Source organism: Acipenser ruthenus, chromosome 7 (assembly GCF_902713425.1).
Source record: "Acipenser ruthenus chromosome 7, fAciRut3.2 maternal haplotype, whole genome shotgun sequence".
Lineage (NCBI taxonomy): Eukaryota > Metazoa > Chordata > Actinopteri > Acipenseriformes > Acipenseridae > Acipenser > Acipenser ruthenus.
Genome location: NC_081195.1, coordinates 52,752,250 through 52,772,938, shown reverse-complemented (window position 1 = coordinate 52,772,938; position 20,689 = coordinate 52,752,250). Strand labels below are relative to the sequence as shown.

Here is a 20,689-nt window from a genome sequence, read left to right as displayed (position 1 = left end):
GTATTTTAATTTAAGGTTATGTTTTTCTCAAATTTTAAAAAGGCCAAGGGTCAGTGTTTACCTAAAAAACATTTTCGTAAAAAAAACCAAACAAAAAAAAAACACTTACCACGTCAAAATATGCTGTAATGAACTTGTAGATTTCAGCCATAGCTGCTTGTTCATTAAATTCATTTTCATGCTTCTGATTAAAAAATGAAAACACAGAATAGTTAAATTGAAGTACATTATGTACAGGCAAACAAGATCATGAACATAACACATAAAAAAAATGGAAGACTATTTTAAAATGATTAGATACCTTTGATTCTTCAAGCAGAAAGTCATTAAGGTTTTTTTTGGTGAATTCAGGGAGATCTTGTATGTGCTTGTAGTAGGCTTTGACCTCTGTCTTGTACTGTGGTATGTCTTTGGCATACAGCAGTTTATTTGTTGGTGCATACTAAAATTGGAAAGAATAAACATGGAACAAACTAGGACAATGCTGAATTTTTCTATTTGGTTTCAACCTTTCTGTCCCTAACCTAATAATCACTGTGTATAAGCATACAGTAGTCAGCATAAAATTACAGTATTATCGAAATATGTTATAGCATAAATGTCTTGTTTCTTGTGACTAAATAAAGTACAGCACATATTCTATATATTGTATGTCTGGTTCCTTCCTATTTCTAACCAGACTACACCATGCCCCATAAACACCCTCTGAATGTTATCATCTGAATCCTTCAGAGGGTAATAAGTATATTTTAAAAATCGAAGAACAGTTCCAGCTCTAATGTCTGAATTATTAAGTTATCATCGCAACAGCAAACCACCATTAAATGTAGAGGATAAACAAAGTAAAGTCCTATTGCCCTGGATGTTCCACTTTCTCTTATTACATTGTGTCAAAAATGCCCCTGAATTTAAGTTAAATATCCCAGTAAAAGTTATTTAAGAGAGAAATGAAAAATATGAAAACAGGTGTAATTACATTGAGTGTTCAGTGTCATTTTTGACCTTACTAAACATGCCTTATCATTAAAGCACATTGTTCAGCACTTCAGTGCCACGCAAAATACAGTACAGTCAATAAGCTTGCCTTCAAGTTTTAAAGTCTAAACACTTTTTAAAATTGTTTTTTACAAATACAGAATGCGTTACTGGTCTTTAATAAATAGATGTTACCTTCCCTAGCTGCTGGTCTGATAAGGAGAATGAGTCCATGAAAGCCTGAGCTATAACTGACAGGCACGCATCCAGGTGGGGGGACTTTTCCATGTCAAAAACAAACTGCGGATTTTTCAGGATATTGACCCAAAAACGCAAGGGGAGGCTGAATAGGTACAGAAAAAGCAAATGGTTATAAATCTTAAAAACACCTTAAGATTCATGAAACTGGTTCATATCCTTCTGTTTGTTCAAAGAATATATTACCTGTTAGTTTTCCAGATGTGCAACACATCTGGGTCAGTGATCATTTTATTTTTAGCCTGGAGATCTAAAAAATCAAAAAAGTACTTTATGGCCACTGGAACTTTGTTGTTTGGTATTCCCCATATCGTCTGGAAGAGTTTTTCAACAAAAGAGTGAATAGCAACCTAGAAAAGTAAGTGGTTACAGCTGATGAGTTGTTGTATGTGACTTTCTGAGCTTAAATAAGTTTGGATACTGTAATATTTACAGAGGAAGGCATCTAACCTCAACGCGTTTGTGCTTGCGTATCTGCTGTTTTAAAAAAAAAAAGAATTTAAAATGAGGAAATAAATAGTCCTCTTTTTTAAAGATGTGAAGCGAGTGCTGGTTTTCTTCTTACTGTAATATTTAAGAAAATACTCAACTAAGTATGTTGCATATTCTCTACTCTTGTCTGTGCCTTTTATATTGTATATAATGGCTGACTAAGAAAACATACCTTTGTTGACAACAGTTTAGTGAGGTAGACTTCTTTCAGCTTCAACTTTTTTCTTTTCTTTCCATTTTGTTGTTGATCTTCAACTTCTTGTAAATCTGTTTCAATCTATAAACATATTGGGACAAGGTCAAACATTGTACACAATACAATGTGTACACAAATATACGTATGTGTTGTAATGCATGTTGCTGTAACTTACCAAATGGCAGTATTTGGTTGTATAGTTGTCATCATCTGCACACAATGGAAGAGAAATGAACAGAGGTAAAATTAAAGAACTAACAATCAATATCACCATTAGCTTGAGCTATCAAATCTATCAGGTCTTAGGACTGCCTCCCTAAAATGTACAAACATTCGCCAACCTCATCTCACTGTATTTGTATTGTTTGTAGTAATGTTAATAAGTGGATCTATAAATCACATCTGAGGGCAAACCTCAGCTGGAATATATACAATATAGAGTTAAAGTGTGTGCTCTAGAACACTGACACAGAAAGGAGGTCAAAGCAATGTTGCAGTGAAATGGTTATTTTTTAAACCGCAAATGGACCTTGAAGAAATTCAAAGAATGCAGCTCTATTATGCATTAAGACAATAACTTGGCAAAAACTTAAAGCCACAATATGGCAGCCATATTAGGTTATGGTCACCAACACATTTAGCATGCAGTATTTATAAAAACAAACATGAAGTCACTACCTCAGATGGTTTCTGATACTGCATGAAGCTTGACACTGGTGCAGGCCACAGCTTTGTGAAATACCTGGTACAAATAGGTACATTTTTCTTGTACTACAAACTTTCAATCTTGACCTAGGGAGTCACAGATTTCAGCTTGCTACCGAGTATCAAGCTAAAAGCATGAAGTGCTGGGTCTTTATCATCTCGCAGTTCAAACTGACGGGCACCATTATATTTTGCCCAATGACTTTCTATAATACCTAAAATATCAGTATCTGAAATAGTTTATGAGATATTAGCAGTTGAATTAGTGGTGGAGTGGATTTCCAAACTAATACACGCTTATTAACCTTTTATACTTTCTTGAGTAGATAAATTCTCCTGTTTTTTCTTGGTGACCCTTATTAAAGCTCCATCAGGAATCTAAAAATAAAGGCCACAGTTAGATTCAAATACAGGTACTGTACTATGGTCATTTCCCACCCCAACCCCCCCCCCATGTTGAAAAAAACAAAACACATTACTAATATATTATGTATTTTTGTCTACATCTGCATAATATGTTGACTTGTACTGTATAAATAGAAAAAGCATGACAAAAAGATAGACTTTCATTACAAACTGGAAAATATCAGCTGCAATGCCCTGTGGCGATTCGTATGTTGGTATCTTCCAATAACCAAGCAGCAATTACGGTTTGAGCAGAAATGATTTCATATCACTGGCCATTTGATTGTTCAGGCATGACTGACACTTCTATTTGACAGGACAGGTATGTGAAAATAAAAATAAAGAGCTGAGTCATGAGCTTACATTAAAACAAACGCAAAAAAAACTCAAAGTTATTACTAACAAAGTGAAAGCTGGTGGGTGTTGCAAATCCCAAAGAGGCTACAACAGCTATAAGCTGCCACAAATAGGTGGGAAGCACAGCACTCACCATATAACAGTAGTTGGTTCCCTTTTGCAAATTAAACAGTTACAGTACAAATTAAAAATGTAACTATGTAATTAAATATTTAAAAGCAATATTCTGGTGGAATCAGTGCTGCTACGTAACATCCTAACAATTCTGCTGCAAACCTGCAACTTGCTCTTTTAAAGAACAGTAACTTCAATAATAATTTTATAGCTTTTTACATTTCTCATACTATTTAATGATGTTTGCAATGATTCAGAATGGTTCTGTTGAACTATTAGCATTTTATTCCCACTGGCTTTGAATTTGCTTTCAGCTTGTCTGAGACTGAACAGCATTCCTCGTTCTGTTCCAATCATGTGACAACATGACCTTTCAACTCTGCCAGGCCCAATACTCTTTGTCTACATAAAGTTATATAAAACAAGCTTATCTGAATAACGTGTTCCAACACATTCCTACCTTGTAATGCCCAATAGTGTTCAGCATTGTTACCCCATTTTCCAGAACTTTAGAACTGTTGTCTACTTCTTGAAGTTTCTGTTGAATCCCATTGTTTTCAAATTCTGAAAAAAAGAATATTAAAAAAAGGTTTTGTTTCTTAAAAGACACACTCACACTCAGATGCAATGACTTTTCAGAACATTCTAAGAGATTTCTGATATGATAAGAACATGTTATCACACATACAACAGACTCACCGATATCAATATCATTTATCTGAAACTGATAGCAATGGCCAAATTTGGTTTTAAAGCTTTGAAGAATCTTCTCTTTGGCCTGTCCAATAGTGTCGCAATCGAGAACGTTGACATCGAGAGAAATGTGTGCCTCACCCTCACTTTCAGGACTTCCTTGTAATGAAACTTTAAGTTTCTAGTAAAACAAAACCAGAAAGAATGTAGTATGTGGGTATACACAAAAGTATGAAAACAGTGATTCTGTTGCTGTTATTCAAGAGAAAATGCTACAGCCAAACATGACATTCTATAGCTATATTACTAGTTTACTGAAAATACTACATTTAAAAAAAATATATATATATATATATATATATATATTTCTCCTGATTTAGTACGTTTAAGAATAGTTCATTATAGGGATACGATTGTGTTTAATCTGTTGTGACAAACTTAGAGGTACATTGAGCAACAGATTTCCTATATGATGACTGTCTGATAAGAATCAGTAGAAGTTGGTGAGAATTAACCCACTAGTAAGCAGCCAAAGAACTGTGTAGCAGATAAGATGTGTTATAACTGTCATTGCCTACAATAATAATAAAATAAAATAAAAAAAAAATGTTTGAGGGAAAAAAATGCACTTTAGGGTGTTCAGATAAATGTTTATAGCCACGGACTTGAAAAACTCACAAAAGGAATTAATCAAATATCTATATAAAAAAAAAAATGCAATCATACCACAGTACTGAAATCACGAGCTTGCCACAGTAGCCAGTCCTCATTGAGGGTGTAAAGAGCTTTATCATGAATGGCATCTACAGGACCTTTGTTGTTCCGCTGTGTTATGGCTGACACCAGCAAGAACAAAGGTTCTCCCACTGACTCCTGAATAAAAGAAAACAGGAACAGTGCAGCTTTCATAATACACAAACCAACCCACTTTTCAAAACAGTCTTCTCTGCCTACAACAAGGCACGACCAACACGTGTTGAAACCATTCACAATCCTGTTTTCAAAACATGATGATTGCTCAATTTTTGGTAGTGTGAATAGGGTATAGGATAGAGTTCCTAACCCTGTTAACATAGCAATTGTAGACTTAATTGTAGACTTATCTTATTAAATAGCTGAAACATTAAAAGTGAGTTTAGCCATTATTACCCCCACAATCCTACCATGGACTTGTACTTCTTAATTTGTAAGAAAATAATGAAAATGTAAAAATGATCTGGGCTGAATTATAATGTTTTACAATTAATTTAACCTTGGCAATTAAATAACTGAACTATTCCTTTTCGACACCTTGTTTATTATTCCAGAATTGCCTTCTTTTTTGTTCTCCCAGTATCCAGTTTATTTTGTTTTTTCAGTAACTAATACTTTAAAAAATCCCCTTTAAAAATGAGAAACAAGTCAAAATAACTCACTGATGAACCCAATAATTCCTTTTACATTTCAAAATGTATTATACTTACCCTAAGAAAACCATACAAGCACACGGACATCCAGTTTGTCAACAGTTTTTCAACAACTGACTCAGTACGTCTCAGCATCAGTTTTGGTTGTGCGTTACTGGACTGGTCCATTAAGTTATTAAGTAATTCTTCCATCACACTGGTTAGGTATACAAGGTTACTTTGCAGAGCAATGGTCAAATAGGAGGCAAAGGTGCACCTGTTGGCATTAAAAGTATTGTAGAGTTGCATAATCTTCACAGGCCTTTTTATATGGGTGGGTGGATATGAAGTGTTTCAGACCATGCACTCTGAACTTTTCACCCCGACTCAGATCTCTTCTAATTCTTACTATTATGGTACTACACACCATCACATCAGGCACTGTCTGCTACACCCTTTGGTAAGGTACCATGTTAAAAGACAAGTTCCAGCCCTCTGTTTAGTGCAGTACATACAGGCTGCCTGTATTCGGAGTACTTAAACAGTGCCTGGTACTCAGTATCCTGTTCTCAATGCTTCTCATGTCTAGTTGGGCATTTGTATTTGGACCGGCTCTACTGTATGTATAGTGCATATGCAGCACATCATTTTTACATCATTTCCATACCGTGGATAGCTCATGCTGCTTGACACATGTTTCATTTTTTTTTTTTTTAGATCAATATTTCAAAGTAGACCAATTCAAAGTAATGAACCTTTCTGCATGACATATGTATCAAAGATCTTTGTGAGCACATTTGCACTTGAAAAAGAGGAAGGGCTGGAACTGAATTGTGTAGCACCAGTTCCTCTGTTGCAGCACTGAGTGCATTACCCTCTTTTTTAGGATGTAGACGGAATTTATGTAACAAACTGATTGTGCATCTTTTACAGTAAAGAATATATTAATGTACACATATGGCAAAATGTGTCAGTTTTCAGAATGGAAACAACATTTTGAAAAACTATTCCTGATTTCACCTTGCTCTCATATCAGTATGTAAAAAAATATTTTCTTAAAGAAAATAATACCAGCAGCTCAGCCGGCTGGATTGCAGAGAGATTTTAGTTTAACGGCAATTCTTCTTCTTTGAAGACCCTCTACTGAACAAAAAAAGAAGGAAGCATACTGTAACTGAAACTACTGCCTTGATAGGATTTGGCAGCACTGCAGCTATTTTAGATCCAGATAACTCTATAGAGGAATGCCTTCCTCTGTACAGTTTCCGGTGAACAAATCTGCAGTTACAGAATGTGGAAATGAAGACTTCTGCATTATATCTGCTAAGCAAATATTCAAGAAGCCTGCATAGTCCTCACTAAAATTCAATTTGTCCAAAACTCTGCAGCCAGAATTTTGTCTTGGTCCCGCTCAAGAGATCACATTATTCCTGTCTTGGAGGCCTTGCACTGGCTGCCTATCAGATTCAGAAGTGATTTTAAAATTTTAATGCTGACATATAAGGCTCTTCATGGGCTAGCTCCGACTTATCTGTCAGATCTTTTATCTTTTTACACTCCTACTCACAACCTCCGCTTTGCTGATCTCACACTGCTGTGTGTCCCGCCTGTGCGCTCTATGGGCGACAGGGTCTTCTGTTGCTATGCCCCCAAATTATGGAACTCTATTCCACTAGAGATCAAGGACTCAACGTCTTTGAGTGTTTTTAAAGCTAATTTAAAGACTTTTTTAGAAAGGCGTTTTTATGATTTTTATGATTGTTTTATTTCCTTGTGCTTTTTTATATATAATCTTTTTTATTTATTGCTGTACTATTAATTGTGAAGCGCTCTGAGATGATTGCTTTTAAGGGCGCTATACAAAATAAAGTTGTTTATTATTATTATTATTATTATTATTATTATTATTATTATTATTATTATTATTATTATTATTATTATTATTATTATTATATGTCTGTAAGCTCAAAAGCAATAAAAAAGACGCAGGAAACTGGTGTGCTAGGTAGGTTGCAGATGTTTTTTTCTCTGTTAAAATTGCAACTCACCTGTCTTTGATGGTGAATTGTTTTTGCTCTTCCATTGATTGTACCAAGGTGACAAGAAACTGCTTGTTTAAAATAAGTTCAGACAAGGCTTTGGAGCAGTCATCTTGCTTGACTTCTCGTGAATCTTGAAAAGGCTTTAAAAAAGAACATATTTCACTTTCTCATGAGATCAATTCTATATTCTACATTAATGCAATGCCATAATGAATGCCTAGGTATGTTGTAGATGGTGTTGAGCAGTTTTATTATTATAAAAAAAACATTATATGGTTTATAACACATACAAGTTTATTATTGTTAAAGTATTGTTATTATTAGGATATGTGTTACATACAGTATTAGAAATAAAAAAGTCACATAGGGATAAACTTACATGACCAACTTCATTAACAAAATGGCTGGATTTATGCCCAACCTAGAAAGAACAAATAAAAACTGAAACCAGCCATCAAATATGTACTAGGGTCTTCAAATAAATGTTACCTATAACATCACATTGACACACACAAAATGAACCACATGTTCCTAAACATATAGCATATTATAAAAATGAAGTAAACCACATACTGTACAGCTCAGAAACACAATATTGAGTGTATGCGGTTAAGAGAGCAATGGCTTATTACCTCAGGAAAAAATGTTCTCATGGCAAAATGCTTATAGTCCAAGTAAGGGATTGTTCCAGAGCCTTCTATTAAATCAGTCTGATCCGTTTGTAATTCAGCAAAGCCTTACAAGGGAAAGAAAGAAATGTGTTAATTTGAATTTATCACAATAATTTAATTTTATATGCTATAAGCTATTCTTTAAGACTAGAGGATTAACTCTACTTAAGCTTTACTGTGAAACAGACTTTGAAACTCATTCATATCTTGCCCCAATTTTATGGAATGGTTTACCTGACAATGTTAAATATGCAAGCTTTCCACTAAAATGTATGACATTGCTTCTTGTAAATATCCTGTTAGTTGTCATAGTTATTCATTCCTATTGCCGTTGTTGTCCTGCTAAGATGTTTTCTTTGTTTGTGTGTAGTGTTTTATATACTACGTGTAAAGGGTAATTGTCCCAGTGGTCTTGTCTTTCAGAGCTTACACCAGCAGTCTCTAGCCAAAATGAGAAACTACACAGGTGGGTATAAACAGCCTGGATTCTTCTATGATTAAATGGAAGATGGTATAGTTTTCATCCAGACATACCAATATATATATATTTTTTATTTAATTTCCCAAAAAGATAAGCAGGTGGCAGTTTGGGATTTCTTTCGGAATAAACTGTGGTATTTCCAGTCAGAAATGCACGTTTTATCAGCCTGCATTATTTAAGTAACCCAAGTGAAGGAATCTGCTCCTGATTATTGGTAGAGTCCCCAGGAAGGGTCAGGGTTACCTTCACGTATCTCGTTCCGGATGTCGCTCTCCAGAAGCTCCAGCTGTTCACTTAAATTCTTTGACATTACTCTTTTATTGCGTTGATTTATGTAGATGGAGACTTTAAAAAAATTAAAAAGTATGATCATTACTGGTTTCAGTTTCTCTTTGTTTAAAAACAGGCACTGAACATATTTTATAGATTGAACTTGAACTGTTAAAGGTGAATTCCTCAGAAGTTACTTTTTTAAACTTCTCTGAATAAAATCTGTTGGGCAATTACAATACTAGAATCAGCAGTGACCAAATCTTTATACTAAAAATGATTGCGCAACTAAGGACTGTTACAAGATAATCAGATTACTGGGATTTTTCCTATCCATTTTATAACATAAAGGTAAGTTTGTTCTTTACACAAAAATGTTATTCATTGCCTTAAATATATAATCAGGAATAGTGCCCAAAGCAGAGTATGTTTGTAAACTACATAAGCATTCTGTATTCACAGATGAAGATTGAACTTGATTTATGTTATATGCTTGTCAGAGTGGTATTGTTCTGTGGCTAAGATGATACATATCTCAAACCCACCGAATTCTTACTCTCATTGGCAGACAAAAGAGCACATTACAACCAATTTTTTTATTTGTAAAAATAGAACAAACATTTGCCACTGGGGAGCATTTGTTTTGGATGGAACTTTCTAATCGAGTCTTGTTCATTAAAATATAATGAGGATGTATGCAAAACACAATGCTTATGAAAGAAAATAACTTACCTACAACTATAAAAAGTATGAAAAATGGGATGATAATTAAGAGCCACAAATAATTAAATGGCTGTTCTAAAACAGTAGAAAAGTTTCCCAGCTTGATCTACAAGAAATACATAAAAAGATAATGAAATGTAGTATCTTTTTTACATTTTTAAAAACCTATATAAATCAGTTATTTCCCTTTTCAGTCAAACTTCACAACACCCTGAACACAGCACTGCTTTATCAAAGTGGTAAAAAAAAAGCCCTTAATAAAGCCCTTAATAAACCTGGCCCTGGTTGACTGATGTTGGAGGACGAACCAGACCAGATGAGATCCTGAGAAAACTGTCCAATCATTCTATACCACCTTTATCCATTATATCTTACAGATCTGTCTCCATCATTCAATTATTTATTCATTTTCAATCACGCACTTAAAAGTTTAGTATATAAATCAAAGCAAGCAATTAAGAAATTAAGAAAGACTTTATTTCATGATCTAAGAAACGTTAATGTCTGAAACCACACATGACCCCAACCACTTTCTATGTTGTTTTTTTTTTTCTTCCTATTTTCATATAATAATAAACTTTTATTTCATAAGCCTGACATTTTTTTTTAACTTTTCCTTTTTTTAATTAACATGTATTGTATACTGATCTCAACTGAACAGCCCTCTGTTTCATATTTGAGACTTGCGTGAGTAACTTACCTCCAATGTCAGTTTGGATGTGCTCAGTTTACAAGCTATAGTGCAGACAATTGAAGTATCACCAGACTTATCATTTTCTTTAATAACATTACCATTACATGGACAAGATTCATTGTTAGATTTGGCCAGAATAGTTAATTCATCCTCTGTAATATTCAATGTATCCTTCTTTTTCTGAAAAACAAAAATAAAACAAATGTAAACATATTGTACTTGACAAAAAATAAATAAATTGGCAAAGCTTGGTTTTAAAAAAAAAACTGATAACGGATTACCTTTATGGTTATCTGTAAGACATTTCCCACGGGAATAGCTGAGAAACCCAGAAACTCTGGGTCAGGGTGGTAAATTAGATGACCACAGTCCAACTCATTTGTATCCACCACAAGTGAAATAGTAGACTTTCCAGCATTTGGAGGTGAATTGTAAGAAATATGGGAACTGTTCATCATCTAAAAATAAAACAGTAAGTCATTTTCATTTCAGGTGAGTATTTGCTCACCACAGGTATTCTATTTCTGTTACACTGTGCAAACACATAACGTCATACTATGGCAAATAAATCTTAAGATTTTAGAAAAAAAACACACACACCGTTACAAACATAATAGTATACTGCACTTGAAGCTCTTGAACTGTAGGAGGCATTAGATATTCCTAGAGATTCGATTTTACAATTTGTAACTAAAAGTCTATAGACTTTATTGCATTCTGAACATCATTAAAAAGACTCCTACCGTACTAGAAACTGAGATACCATGATGTTCATTTTAATAAACTCAATTTGGATTGGGATGTCGGTACAGTATAATAAATGAAGAAGCTGACACACTCTTGTTGTTAAAATGCAGAGGGTCAGATATATGGCAAGCCAAATTATCATTTAGAGATATCTCAAATTGCATTTTAAGATATCTTGAAATATTTAGAGATATCTGTAAAACATTTCCAGATATCTCAAATTGAATTCCAAATATCTTTAATTGTGCAGTTTTTAAGATATCTAAAATTAATTTAAAGATATCTGTAAATCAATTTGAGATATCTAAAAATGAAATAAAGATATCTCAAACTAATTTACAGATATCTTTAAATACTATGGAAACCATATGGAGTGTGCTAGCATGGTAAGCCAAACTGTCATTTAGAGATATCATAAAATTAGGGTTTTAAAGATATCTCTAAATAACTTCCTGTTCATTTAAAGATATCTTCAAATCATTTAGAGGTATCTTCAAATAACTTCCTGTTCATTTAGAGATATCTCTAAATCATTTAGAGATATCTCTAAATAACTTCCTGTTCATTTGAAGATATCTTTAAATAGACAGGAAGTCCATTGAAAACATAGAGCATTTTCATAGGAAGTCATTTCCAGATATCTCAAAATAGCTTCCTGTTCATTTGAAGATATCTTCAAATGATTTAGAGATATCTCTAAATTAACAGGAAGTTATTTCGAGATATCTCTAAATGATTTAGAGATATCACTAAATGAACAGGAAGTTATTTGAAGATATCTTCAAATGATTTAGAGATATCTTTAAATGAACAGGACATTATTTAGAGATATCTCTAAATGATTTAGAGATATCTGAAAAGTATTTCAAGATATCTCAAAAACATCTAGAGATATCTTAAAATGATTTAAAGATATCTAAAAATGCATTTTAGATATCTTATTTAAAGCTCAATTTAAAGATATCTGTAAATCATTTAGAGATATCTCTAAATGTATTTTAGATATCTTAAAATGATTTAGAGATATCTTTAAATATTTGAAGATATCTTCAAATATTTCGAGATATCTTCAAATATTTAGCGATATCTCTAAATGAATTTGAGATATCTCTAAATGATAATTTGGCTTGCCATACAGATAGGAAACTAGCTAGCATCTTACATTTCATGAGGTTGGTCTGGTGTGAACCACATTTGACCAATTTAGACCAATGAAATGTATTTGTTATCCACAGCATAAGATATTTATTGCAAATAAAACACAATACAAAGAAAAAAATCTCAGTGGCCTTCAAAGACTGCTGCTCGGCACAGTGATGGGCAGGCATTCACCTAGGCCAGGACTTCTGCTAAGTGTGACCTGTTCTTCACTAGGACAGTCCAAGTTAATACAAGTGTTCTCTAAACTATTATCTATAACTGACCTACTGTCATGGGCAGCAGTGTGGAGTAGTGGTTAGGGCTCTGGACTCTTGACCCTTGAGCGGAGGGTTGTGGGTTCATACCCAGGTGGGGGACACTGCTGCTGTACCTTTGAGCAAGGTACTTTACCTAGATTGCTCCAGTAAAAACCCAACTGTATAAATGGGTAATTGTATGTAAAAATAACATGATATCTTGTAACAATTGTAAGTCGCCCTGGATAAGGGCGTCTGCTAAGAAATAAATAATAATAAAAAGTGCTCAGAATTCAAATATAGCATGTGTAGAATATCTCTGTAAAGCTAAAACCATCCACAGAAATCTAGAATGCACCGGTGTGATTTCTTTTAAAATCATTTTGTGCATGGCCTAGCTAGATGTAAAATACACAACTGTTCAAGACACCCGATGTAATTGTATGTAAAAATAATGTGATATCTTGTAACAATTGTAAGTCGCCCTGATAAGGGCGTCTGCTAAGAAATAAATAATAATAAACCTTAAAATAATTAATCAAACTAATTAATGTGATAACAAAATAGATGCAATTAGTAATTGGATATGTTCTCTTGCTCTTCCCACCCCTGTGTCTGGCTTTCTGGCCAATCAGCATAGACCTGCGGGACTGAGCAATGTCCACATCATCCATTACATTTATGAACCAACAAATGATATTACAAATTATAAATATTTTTGAGAACCCACCGTATTTAAAGGATCAGCAGAATGCTTCCCAGTCTTTACAGAGTCGACTAAATGCAATTTTGTTCCAAAAATGGTGATTCTTCTGTTCCCACTGTTTAAAATAATGAATAATATGAGGGACTTTAATGCAATACAGAACAGGAAACCATCACAAGCATGTTGCAATAGTCTACCACAATCAATCAATGCAACAGCTTACAACCAGAGTTGCAGAAGAAAAAAAAAATAATAATAATAACTTGAGGATTTTCATCAATACAAAATATATGTACACAATGCGACAAAAATCAGCTTTCTATTTACGCTACCACACTGAAATAGCCTATATAACAAAAACAAATCTAAATTAAATGCCTGTTCTGTCTGTCAGTAAGGGAAGTGAAACTTCCTGTCGGCAAACCAAGCTTCTCAAAATGAATACTGCTATTTGTACTGCTTGTTTTGTGTAAGTGAAATATTGATCAAATTAAGTAATTGTGACTCTAAAGGGGGTGTTGGGTATTTTTTCAATACAGCATTTGAATATTTAACTTTTAATATACACATTTCTCAGTATTCTTCATGCTAACAGCGAGGTAATGTTAATTTGCAAACAAATACCTGGCCCATGAAACGTTGGGGGAAATGCTCTCACAGGACGGTAATGAGAGATATGTTACTAAAGCTGATCCGTAGCATCTGCCATCACCCAGTTCCACACATACTTTTCTGACATCCTTGTTTGCCTTTGGCAGGGAGATCCTTATTTCTGTTTCTGTTGAGCTCAATATTTGTGCTCTTGAAAAACAAAAAGACAGATGAGTCACACATTTACCATCTTCTTAAAAAGTATTTTTTCCTTTCATATATATTTGATAAAAGGGCACTGTTTAGAAACGTATTTGTATTTGTTCCCTTTGTCATTTGCAGCAGGATCTTATTAGATTGATATTTTCTGAGGTTTTCTTGCAGAGGCTTCTGATCTCAGCTGTTTAGAAATGCAAAACGGTTAATGGCTTTAAAATAATATTTACTTACTCTTGTGGTTTGCAGTCAGAATTTCCTTTTACTAGTACTTTAAATGGTGTTGTTCCTCTGAAAAAGTTTTTCCCTTTAATGATTACATTGGTTTTTCCAAGTGTTGACACTTCATTTGGCTCTATTGAGTCAATAACCGGCCCCTGGTAAGACAAAATGCAGTTGTGTGTCAATGTTAAGTGATTCTCACCACCCACAGGCAATAATACACAAAGCACCAAGGGATCAATCTGTAGGTGAATTTAATTTTCAATGGATACCTGCCATTTAGGGGTGCTTTTGACTCATCAACCAGTATGCCATTAATTACTGTATATGACAAGCACAGCTATACATAGCTGAAAAAATCAGTTAGGCAAAATAAATGCTAGCATGCTACAGTACTGTACAAAGAAAAAAAATACTATGTACTGTAGTATAACACAGTGTAACAATTTTTTATTTTGTTTTGGTTCCTGGGTAGTAAGTGTTATTTCCTAATTGCTTATGCCTCAAAAGTATAGAAAATGGCTATTATTCCCCACAAACTTTGCTTTTGTGACCAGGACAGTGATATTTTGAAATTTACCTATTTTCCAGAACATTCCAGATAGATTCAGTGCTGAGTAAACTTGGAGTAACTTCTAGAACTTTCTAGAACTTTCCAGTAATATAAATAGTAGTATAAATACAGGGGCCTTAAGCCCACCAGTTCAGTTTAGTTCCAGCTGCCTAAGTGGATACATATCTGCATTTTTCTGAGATGGCATCAAGGTCATAGGAGACTCCAAAATGGTGGCATTCCTGATGGGTCTCCAAGGAGGTTTTACCAAGTTTCCCTGCTATCTTTGCCTTTGGGACAGCAGGGACACCAAGGCGCACTACCACAGGCGGGACTGGCCACAGCGGACCGAGTTCTCTGTGGGGAGGAACAACCTCAAGTGGGAGCCACTGGTGGACCCCCGGAAGGTGCTGATGTCACCACTGCACGTCAAATTGGGACTTATGAAACAATTTGTCAGAGCTCTAGATAAGGAGTCGGCAGCCTTCAAGTACCTTCAAGACTTCTTCCCTAAGCTGTCTGAGGCAAAGGTCAAAGCCGGTGTCTTCGTCGGACCACAGATAAAGAAGATTCTGGAGTGCAATGAATTCTCCAAGAAGCTCGCTAGTAAGGAGAAAGCGGCTTGGAACAGCTTTGTCGCAGTGGTACGGGGCTTCCTGGGCAATCACAAGGCCGAAAACTATGTGGAGCTGATTGAGTCCATATCCTTGATGCTCATCCTGATAAATTCAAGGAGAACATGGGAGCGTACTCGGAGGAGCAAGGCGAGCGCTTCCACCAGGATATACTGGACTTTGAACGCCGCTACCAAGGACAGTATAGCGAGAACATGATGGGAGACTACATTTGGGGTCTGATTCGTGAAAGTGATTTACAGTATAATCGTAAATCTCGAAAAACTACTCACTTCTAAATCTTTTGTAGTCATTTTTGTATTACTTTAGTATAAATTCATGTTAATTTGGATTCATATGTTGTTTTTTTCTGACTTTATGTGAACGAAAAGACACAAATTTGCCAGTTTTCTCATTGGAAATAGGTAAATTTCAAAATATCACTGTCCTGGTCATTTTATTATTCCTGTGGGGAATAATAGCCATTTTCTATACTTTTGAGGCATAAGCAATTAGGAAATAACACTTACTACCCAGGAACAAAAATTGTGTTACATAGTGTAATATGTTACCTTTTCTGTTTCTGTTTCTAAGCTTTCTGTTTGGTATAACAAAATCACAATGTTTGTGACTAATACATACTGGTACTTGTTGCATTAACAAGTATGTATAACACACTGAATAGCGGTTACACCTGGGATTGGAAGGGGTATTTAAATGTTTGTTTCTTTCACTTCCTGTTAGATGGGATTTTAGGTGAATTATTCAGAGACTGAAAACAAGGCCAAAATGAAAGGGGACTTTTCTTAAAATATACAGTTCTGGAACAATGAAATACTGTATGTTGGAAGCATTGTTTGTTTGGTTTTGTATACGATTGTAAGTCGCCCTGGATGAGGGCGTCTGCTAAGAAATAAATAATAATAATAATAATAATAATAATAATAATAATAATAATAATAATAATAATAATAATAATAATAATAATAATATTGTACAGTATAAAGCTTAAGGAGTGCTGAACGATGCTTTAAAATCCATTTTATTAACTCTTTTAAGCATTACCAGCATGATCACATGACCCCTTTTCATCTGTTTATATGTCCTTATATGCAGACATTTCAAAGAACACTAAAATAACATTCAGTACAAGAAAAGCAGGACCAATCATAATAAAATGAATTTTAAATAATAGATCTAAAAAATAGATAGATATCGGGCTCTGCATGTGAATATAAATAATGAAGCTTAGTTCAGTCTATTTATATAATAAGCAGAAAAAGCTATTGGAACTCCAACGTTACTCACCAATTGTTTATCCGGACTGCATCCAGATGCATTAAGGAAACAGCTGAAAACTGAATTAGCACAAATCATCATATTATCCAACATCATATTTCAAAATCTGGTCAATCTTTCATTAATATGCAGAAGACACAGAGAAATGTGAAGGATGTAAATGAGCAACTTACTTGAGAGTTGGTTAGGGTTGTCAACAATTCCACCTTTATCATAGGCAATGTCCACAGGAATAATCAATTCTGAAAAATGCAACTAAAAGAATCATTTAGAAATTAGATTTTGTACGTATGACCCATATTCAACTTCACTGGTAAGCAGTAAATATTTGCACTGTATTTGAAACATCCATTTTATTGTAGTAATTAGTGCCATTTGGTTAATTAAATATTGTGCATGTACAAGTAAAATCACCCTTTCTGACCCTTAACCCTGCTTAGAAGATTATATTTGTGAAAGGTACTCACTTTGTTTCCAGAGCATCTGAAAGTTCCACTCTCCTGCTTTGGTTTTACAGTTTCATGTTCACCAAATCTACATACAAGGTCACTGTTCTGTGAATAAAAATAAAGTGGGCCATGGCTGAGTAATAGAAACACGTTTGATAATCATAACCTTGTAAATAAGAGGTAGAAATTATAATGTGATACAACTGTTTATAAGTAATAACACATGATATACTGTGTTGAGGCACTAGTTGAAGCCAAATGCCTTCAATCATGTAAGATATCCATATATTATAGGACGACTATACACCCTGGTGTGTGTTGTTTGGTTAATACCGGTAAAATTATTTTTATGTCAATAACTTGAAAAAAATAAAATACAACAGCACACCAATGGAATGTTGCTAGGCACTTTATAAAAATGTGTATAGAGGAATACAAGACATAGACCTATAGATACTATTTTCTTTCATATGTACTTACTGATGGTTTGTGGTGATCTAGATATAGTAACATATGCATAAGATGTGTGTGGTTTATCCCATTCCTTTTTGTAGCCTATACAGATTCAACTGACCCATTGTCATTGTTAATTTTTTGTATATAATTGTTTTTATGTATTGATTTCTGACTTGCGACATTTATAACTCCATAAGAATTTAACAGGGAGGATTGGAAGTACAGTATTGACCTATAAGAATGTAAAGTTACCTTTAAAGCCTCTGTATTTTCAGATTTTACAAGAATTTCTCTACTGGAGTTGTCAAAGCTTATCCTGATTAGCGTAGGACACGAATTCTGATAAAAAAAATAAAGAAGAACAGTTTTAAGATTGATATTAAACACAGTTAAAATGGATTTCTATTTGGCATGTCGATCAGTTAAAATAACTGATTCCATTTACCAATGACTTTTTTTAATGAAACCCACCCAGCTGTTTTAGAGGGGGTTTATTAGTCTGTTCTCATTATAAAATAAGTAAACACTCAAAAAACAGAGCTTTAAAAATAACATTTATTAAAACGGTAAAACTGCTTGTCAACTTGATTTCCATTAAAGTGAATGAAATGGATTTGATTATCTTCATTACAAAATACACAGACGTCATGTTCAGTAGTTGCAGCAGCTAACGGAAGATGAGGAATGATGAACAGCACCCGTCTTTTGGAACTACTCTTCCATCTGGTTATTCACTTTGAGTAAGCATGGTTCCACTTACCTGTCCAGGGCTCACAATCTGAGGATTGGATGATGTAGAGCATGTATGGTCTTTTACAGACCAGGAGCAGCCAGCTGAAACACAATCTGAACAACTGGGAAACAGAAAAGTTAAGTGGGTTTTTTTTTGTGTGGCCAAATTACAAGCTAAGGCCTATTTTGTAGGCACTGTAAAACACATATAGTAGGCAATGTTTTGCTAACCATGTTTGACTAACCATGTAACACGTCACACTTTGTTATTGACTGTGCAGTATAAAAGTGGCAGGGCAGTAGTGTGGTGTAGTGGTTAGGGCTCTGGACTCTTGACCGGAGGGTTGTGGGTTCAATCCCCAGTGGAGGACACTGCTGTTGTACCCTTGAGCAAGGTACTTTACCTAGATTGCTCCAGTAAAAACCCAACTGTATAAATGGGTAATTGTATGTAAAAATAATGTGATATCTGTATAATGTGAAATAATGTATAATGTGATATCTTGTAACAATTGTAAGTCGCCCTGGATAAGGGCGTCTGCTAAGAAATAAATAATAATAATAATAATAAAAGTGCCAGAGCAGTTGCATTAGTTAGTCATTGGTTGATAGTAGAATTGTCTTGTGGTGCTTGAGGTGGGTCTGATTTGGGGCACTGTAGCATGTAGCATGTTGCTTGTCACTAAGCATATATGTGCAAGACTAGATATGATCCGCTTACAACCAACATAGTGCTTTCCCGTTAAGGATTTACACAAATGCAGGAATTGGAGACTGTCTACATGCACAATGCAACTGACTTTTGACAGTCAGTTATTATTTCTCAATGTCTCAATTTTAAAAGTGGAATTTTACAAAACAAGAGTGGCATGTGTAACATGAGTGTCAACCATTTCCTGGGACTGTGTAGTTAAGAAATAGGCTTCAGTTCCCTTTCAAATCGAAGACGACCAACAACAATACTTTTGGGATATGCCTGCCACAGGTCAGGTATTCACTGAGCATTTTATATCAAAGCTGCCGATAGGCCCCTCCGGGGAGTGACGTCCTCGGTCCCACCTACCGAGGGAATTAGTAGTCACTCCGCAGAGATCACGTTCTCTTTTGCATCTCATAATCAGGTAAGTGAAGATAAGTATACTAACCTGTCCAGTTGCTGTGATTGAGTCTGTATAAAGAACTCTCACTCAAGTTTTTCTGGAGTTAGCTTGCAATTATTGCTTGCAAATTTTTACTGGAAGTCAGCTTGCCACTTCCCCGGAATCAGAAACTTGGCTTCTGAACGCTGAGCTTAAATGTTGCGCAACGGCGCTTTCGTTTTAATTATTTCTTTCAACAGCTACATCACAAGTTTGCTTTACTAACCTTACAGCTACTTGCTGTTTTTTCCTCTGCTATTTGCAACTTAAAAAAAAGACATTACTGCTTGCAGTTAAAAAAAGAAAAAGAGAAAGAGAAAGGGAAACCTGCGATCCTCCACCGGGACCAAGCTCTGAAAAGAGATGCGTGATCCTCCACCGGGCCCTGGCTCTGAAAAGAGATGCGTGATCCTCCACCGGGCCCTGGCTCTGAAAAGAGATGCGTGATCCTCCACCGGGCCCTGGCTCTGAAAAGAGATGCGTGATCCTCCACCGGGCCCTGGCTCTGCCGCGGCCCGCTGTTGAGTTGACTCTGTTAGATTGACTCGGCCCACCCTCTCGGTGCACTTAGCAAAAAAAAAATTCAGTTCACCCGCATTGCGTGGTGACTGTTCTATTTAGCGTCACAGCTTTATGATGTGCAGATGTATGTGTTTTTTTCTATTACTGCCTTGCTAAAAAAAAAAATGACAAGCGTGATTCCTCCACCGGGACCCAGCTCTGCTGCACCCCGCTATGGAGTTGAATCTGCTGGCTTTTTCAGCCTGCATACTGGACGTGCTTGGTAAAAAAAAAAAAAATATATATATATATATATATATATATATATATATATATATATTTTACAGCTCACCTGCCTGGCATGGTGACTGTTTTTCCCCCATAGCTCAGCTGCTGTGTGTGTCCACTCTGGTGTACACTACATGCTACCCTGGGTTGTGTTGACTACTTGCGGTTAAGGATAGGCGCCTGTCGGCACGCTCGGTGCCTCAGAGCCTCGGTGCCTCTGTAGTTCAGCACCCTCGGTGCTTAAATGCTCCGTGCCTCAGTGCTTTGGCGCCCTAGCACGTTGATGTCACCTGCACTTGGTGCCCCGATTCTTCGGTG

The 20,689-nt window shown here is 35.2% G+C and overlaps 1 protein-coding gene across 2 annotated transcripts in view; it reads right to left on the bottom strand.

Annotated features, from left to right (window-relative positions):
- Window positions 1-20,689, bottom strand: part of LOC117415682 (plexin-C1-like) — a 31,626-nt gene that overhangs the window by 1,286 nt on the left and 9,651 nt on the right. The window contains exons 8-33 of one of the 2 annotated variants that reach the window (XM_034026323.3): window positions 18,472-18,565; window positions 17,964-18,050; window positions 17,274-17,360; window positions 16,980-17,061; window positions 16,816-16,865; window positions 14,353-14,495; window positions 13,936-14,112; window positions 13,336-13,426; window positions 10,743-10,919; window positions 10,468-10,641; window positions 9,777-9,873; window positions 9,018-9,119; window positions 8,255-8,358; window positions 8,002-8,043; window positions 7,629-7,762; window positions 5,659-5,857; window positions 4,922-5,068; window positions 4,202-4,376; window positions 3,963-4,066; window positions 2,932-3,004; window positions 2,097-2,131; window positions 1,898-2,002; window positions 1,420-1,583; window positions 1,171-1,318; window positions 302-442; window positions 110-184 (exon numbers count right to left, since the gene is read on the bottom strand). In XM_034026323.3, the coding sequence (XP_033882214.3) occupies window positions 110-184; window positions 302-442; window positions 1,171-1,318; window positions 1,420-1,583; window positions 1,898-2,002; window positions 2,097-2,131; window positions 2,932-3,004; window positions 3,963-4,066; window positions 4,202-4,376; window positions 4,922-5,068; window positions 5,659-5,857; window positions 7,629-7,762; window positions 8,002-8,043; window positions 8,255-8,358; window positions 9,018-9,119; window positions 9,777-9,873; window positions 10,468-10,641; window positions 10,743-10,919; window positions 13,336-13,426; window positions 13,936-14,112; window positions 14,353-14,495; window positions 16,816-16,865; window positions 16,980-17,061; window positions 17,274-17,360; window positions 17,964-18,050; window positions 18,472-18,565 (3,007 nt within the window). The remainder of the gene's footprint in view (window positions 1-109; window positions 185-301; window positions 443-1,170; window positions 1,319-1,419; window positions 1,584-1,897; window positions 2,003-2,096; window positions 2,132-2,931; window positions 3,005-3,962; window positions 4,067-4,201; window positions 4,377-4,921; window positions 5,069-5,658; window positions 5,858-7,628; window positions 7,763-8,001; window positions 8,044-8,254; window positions 8,359-9,017; window positions 9,120-9,776; window positions 9,874-10,467; window positions 10,642-10,742; window positions 10,920-13,335; window positions 13,427-13,935; window positions 14,113-14,352; window positions 14,496-16,815; window positions 16,866-16,979; window positions 17,062-17,273; window positions 17,361-17,963; window positions 18,051-18,471; window positions 18,566-20,689) is intronic. The other variant, XM_034026325.3, reaches the window with a different exon arrangement.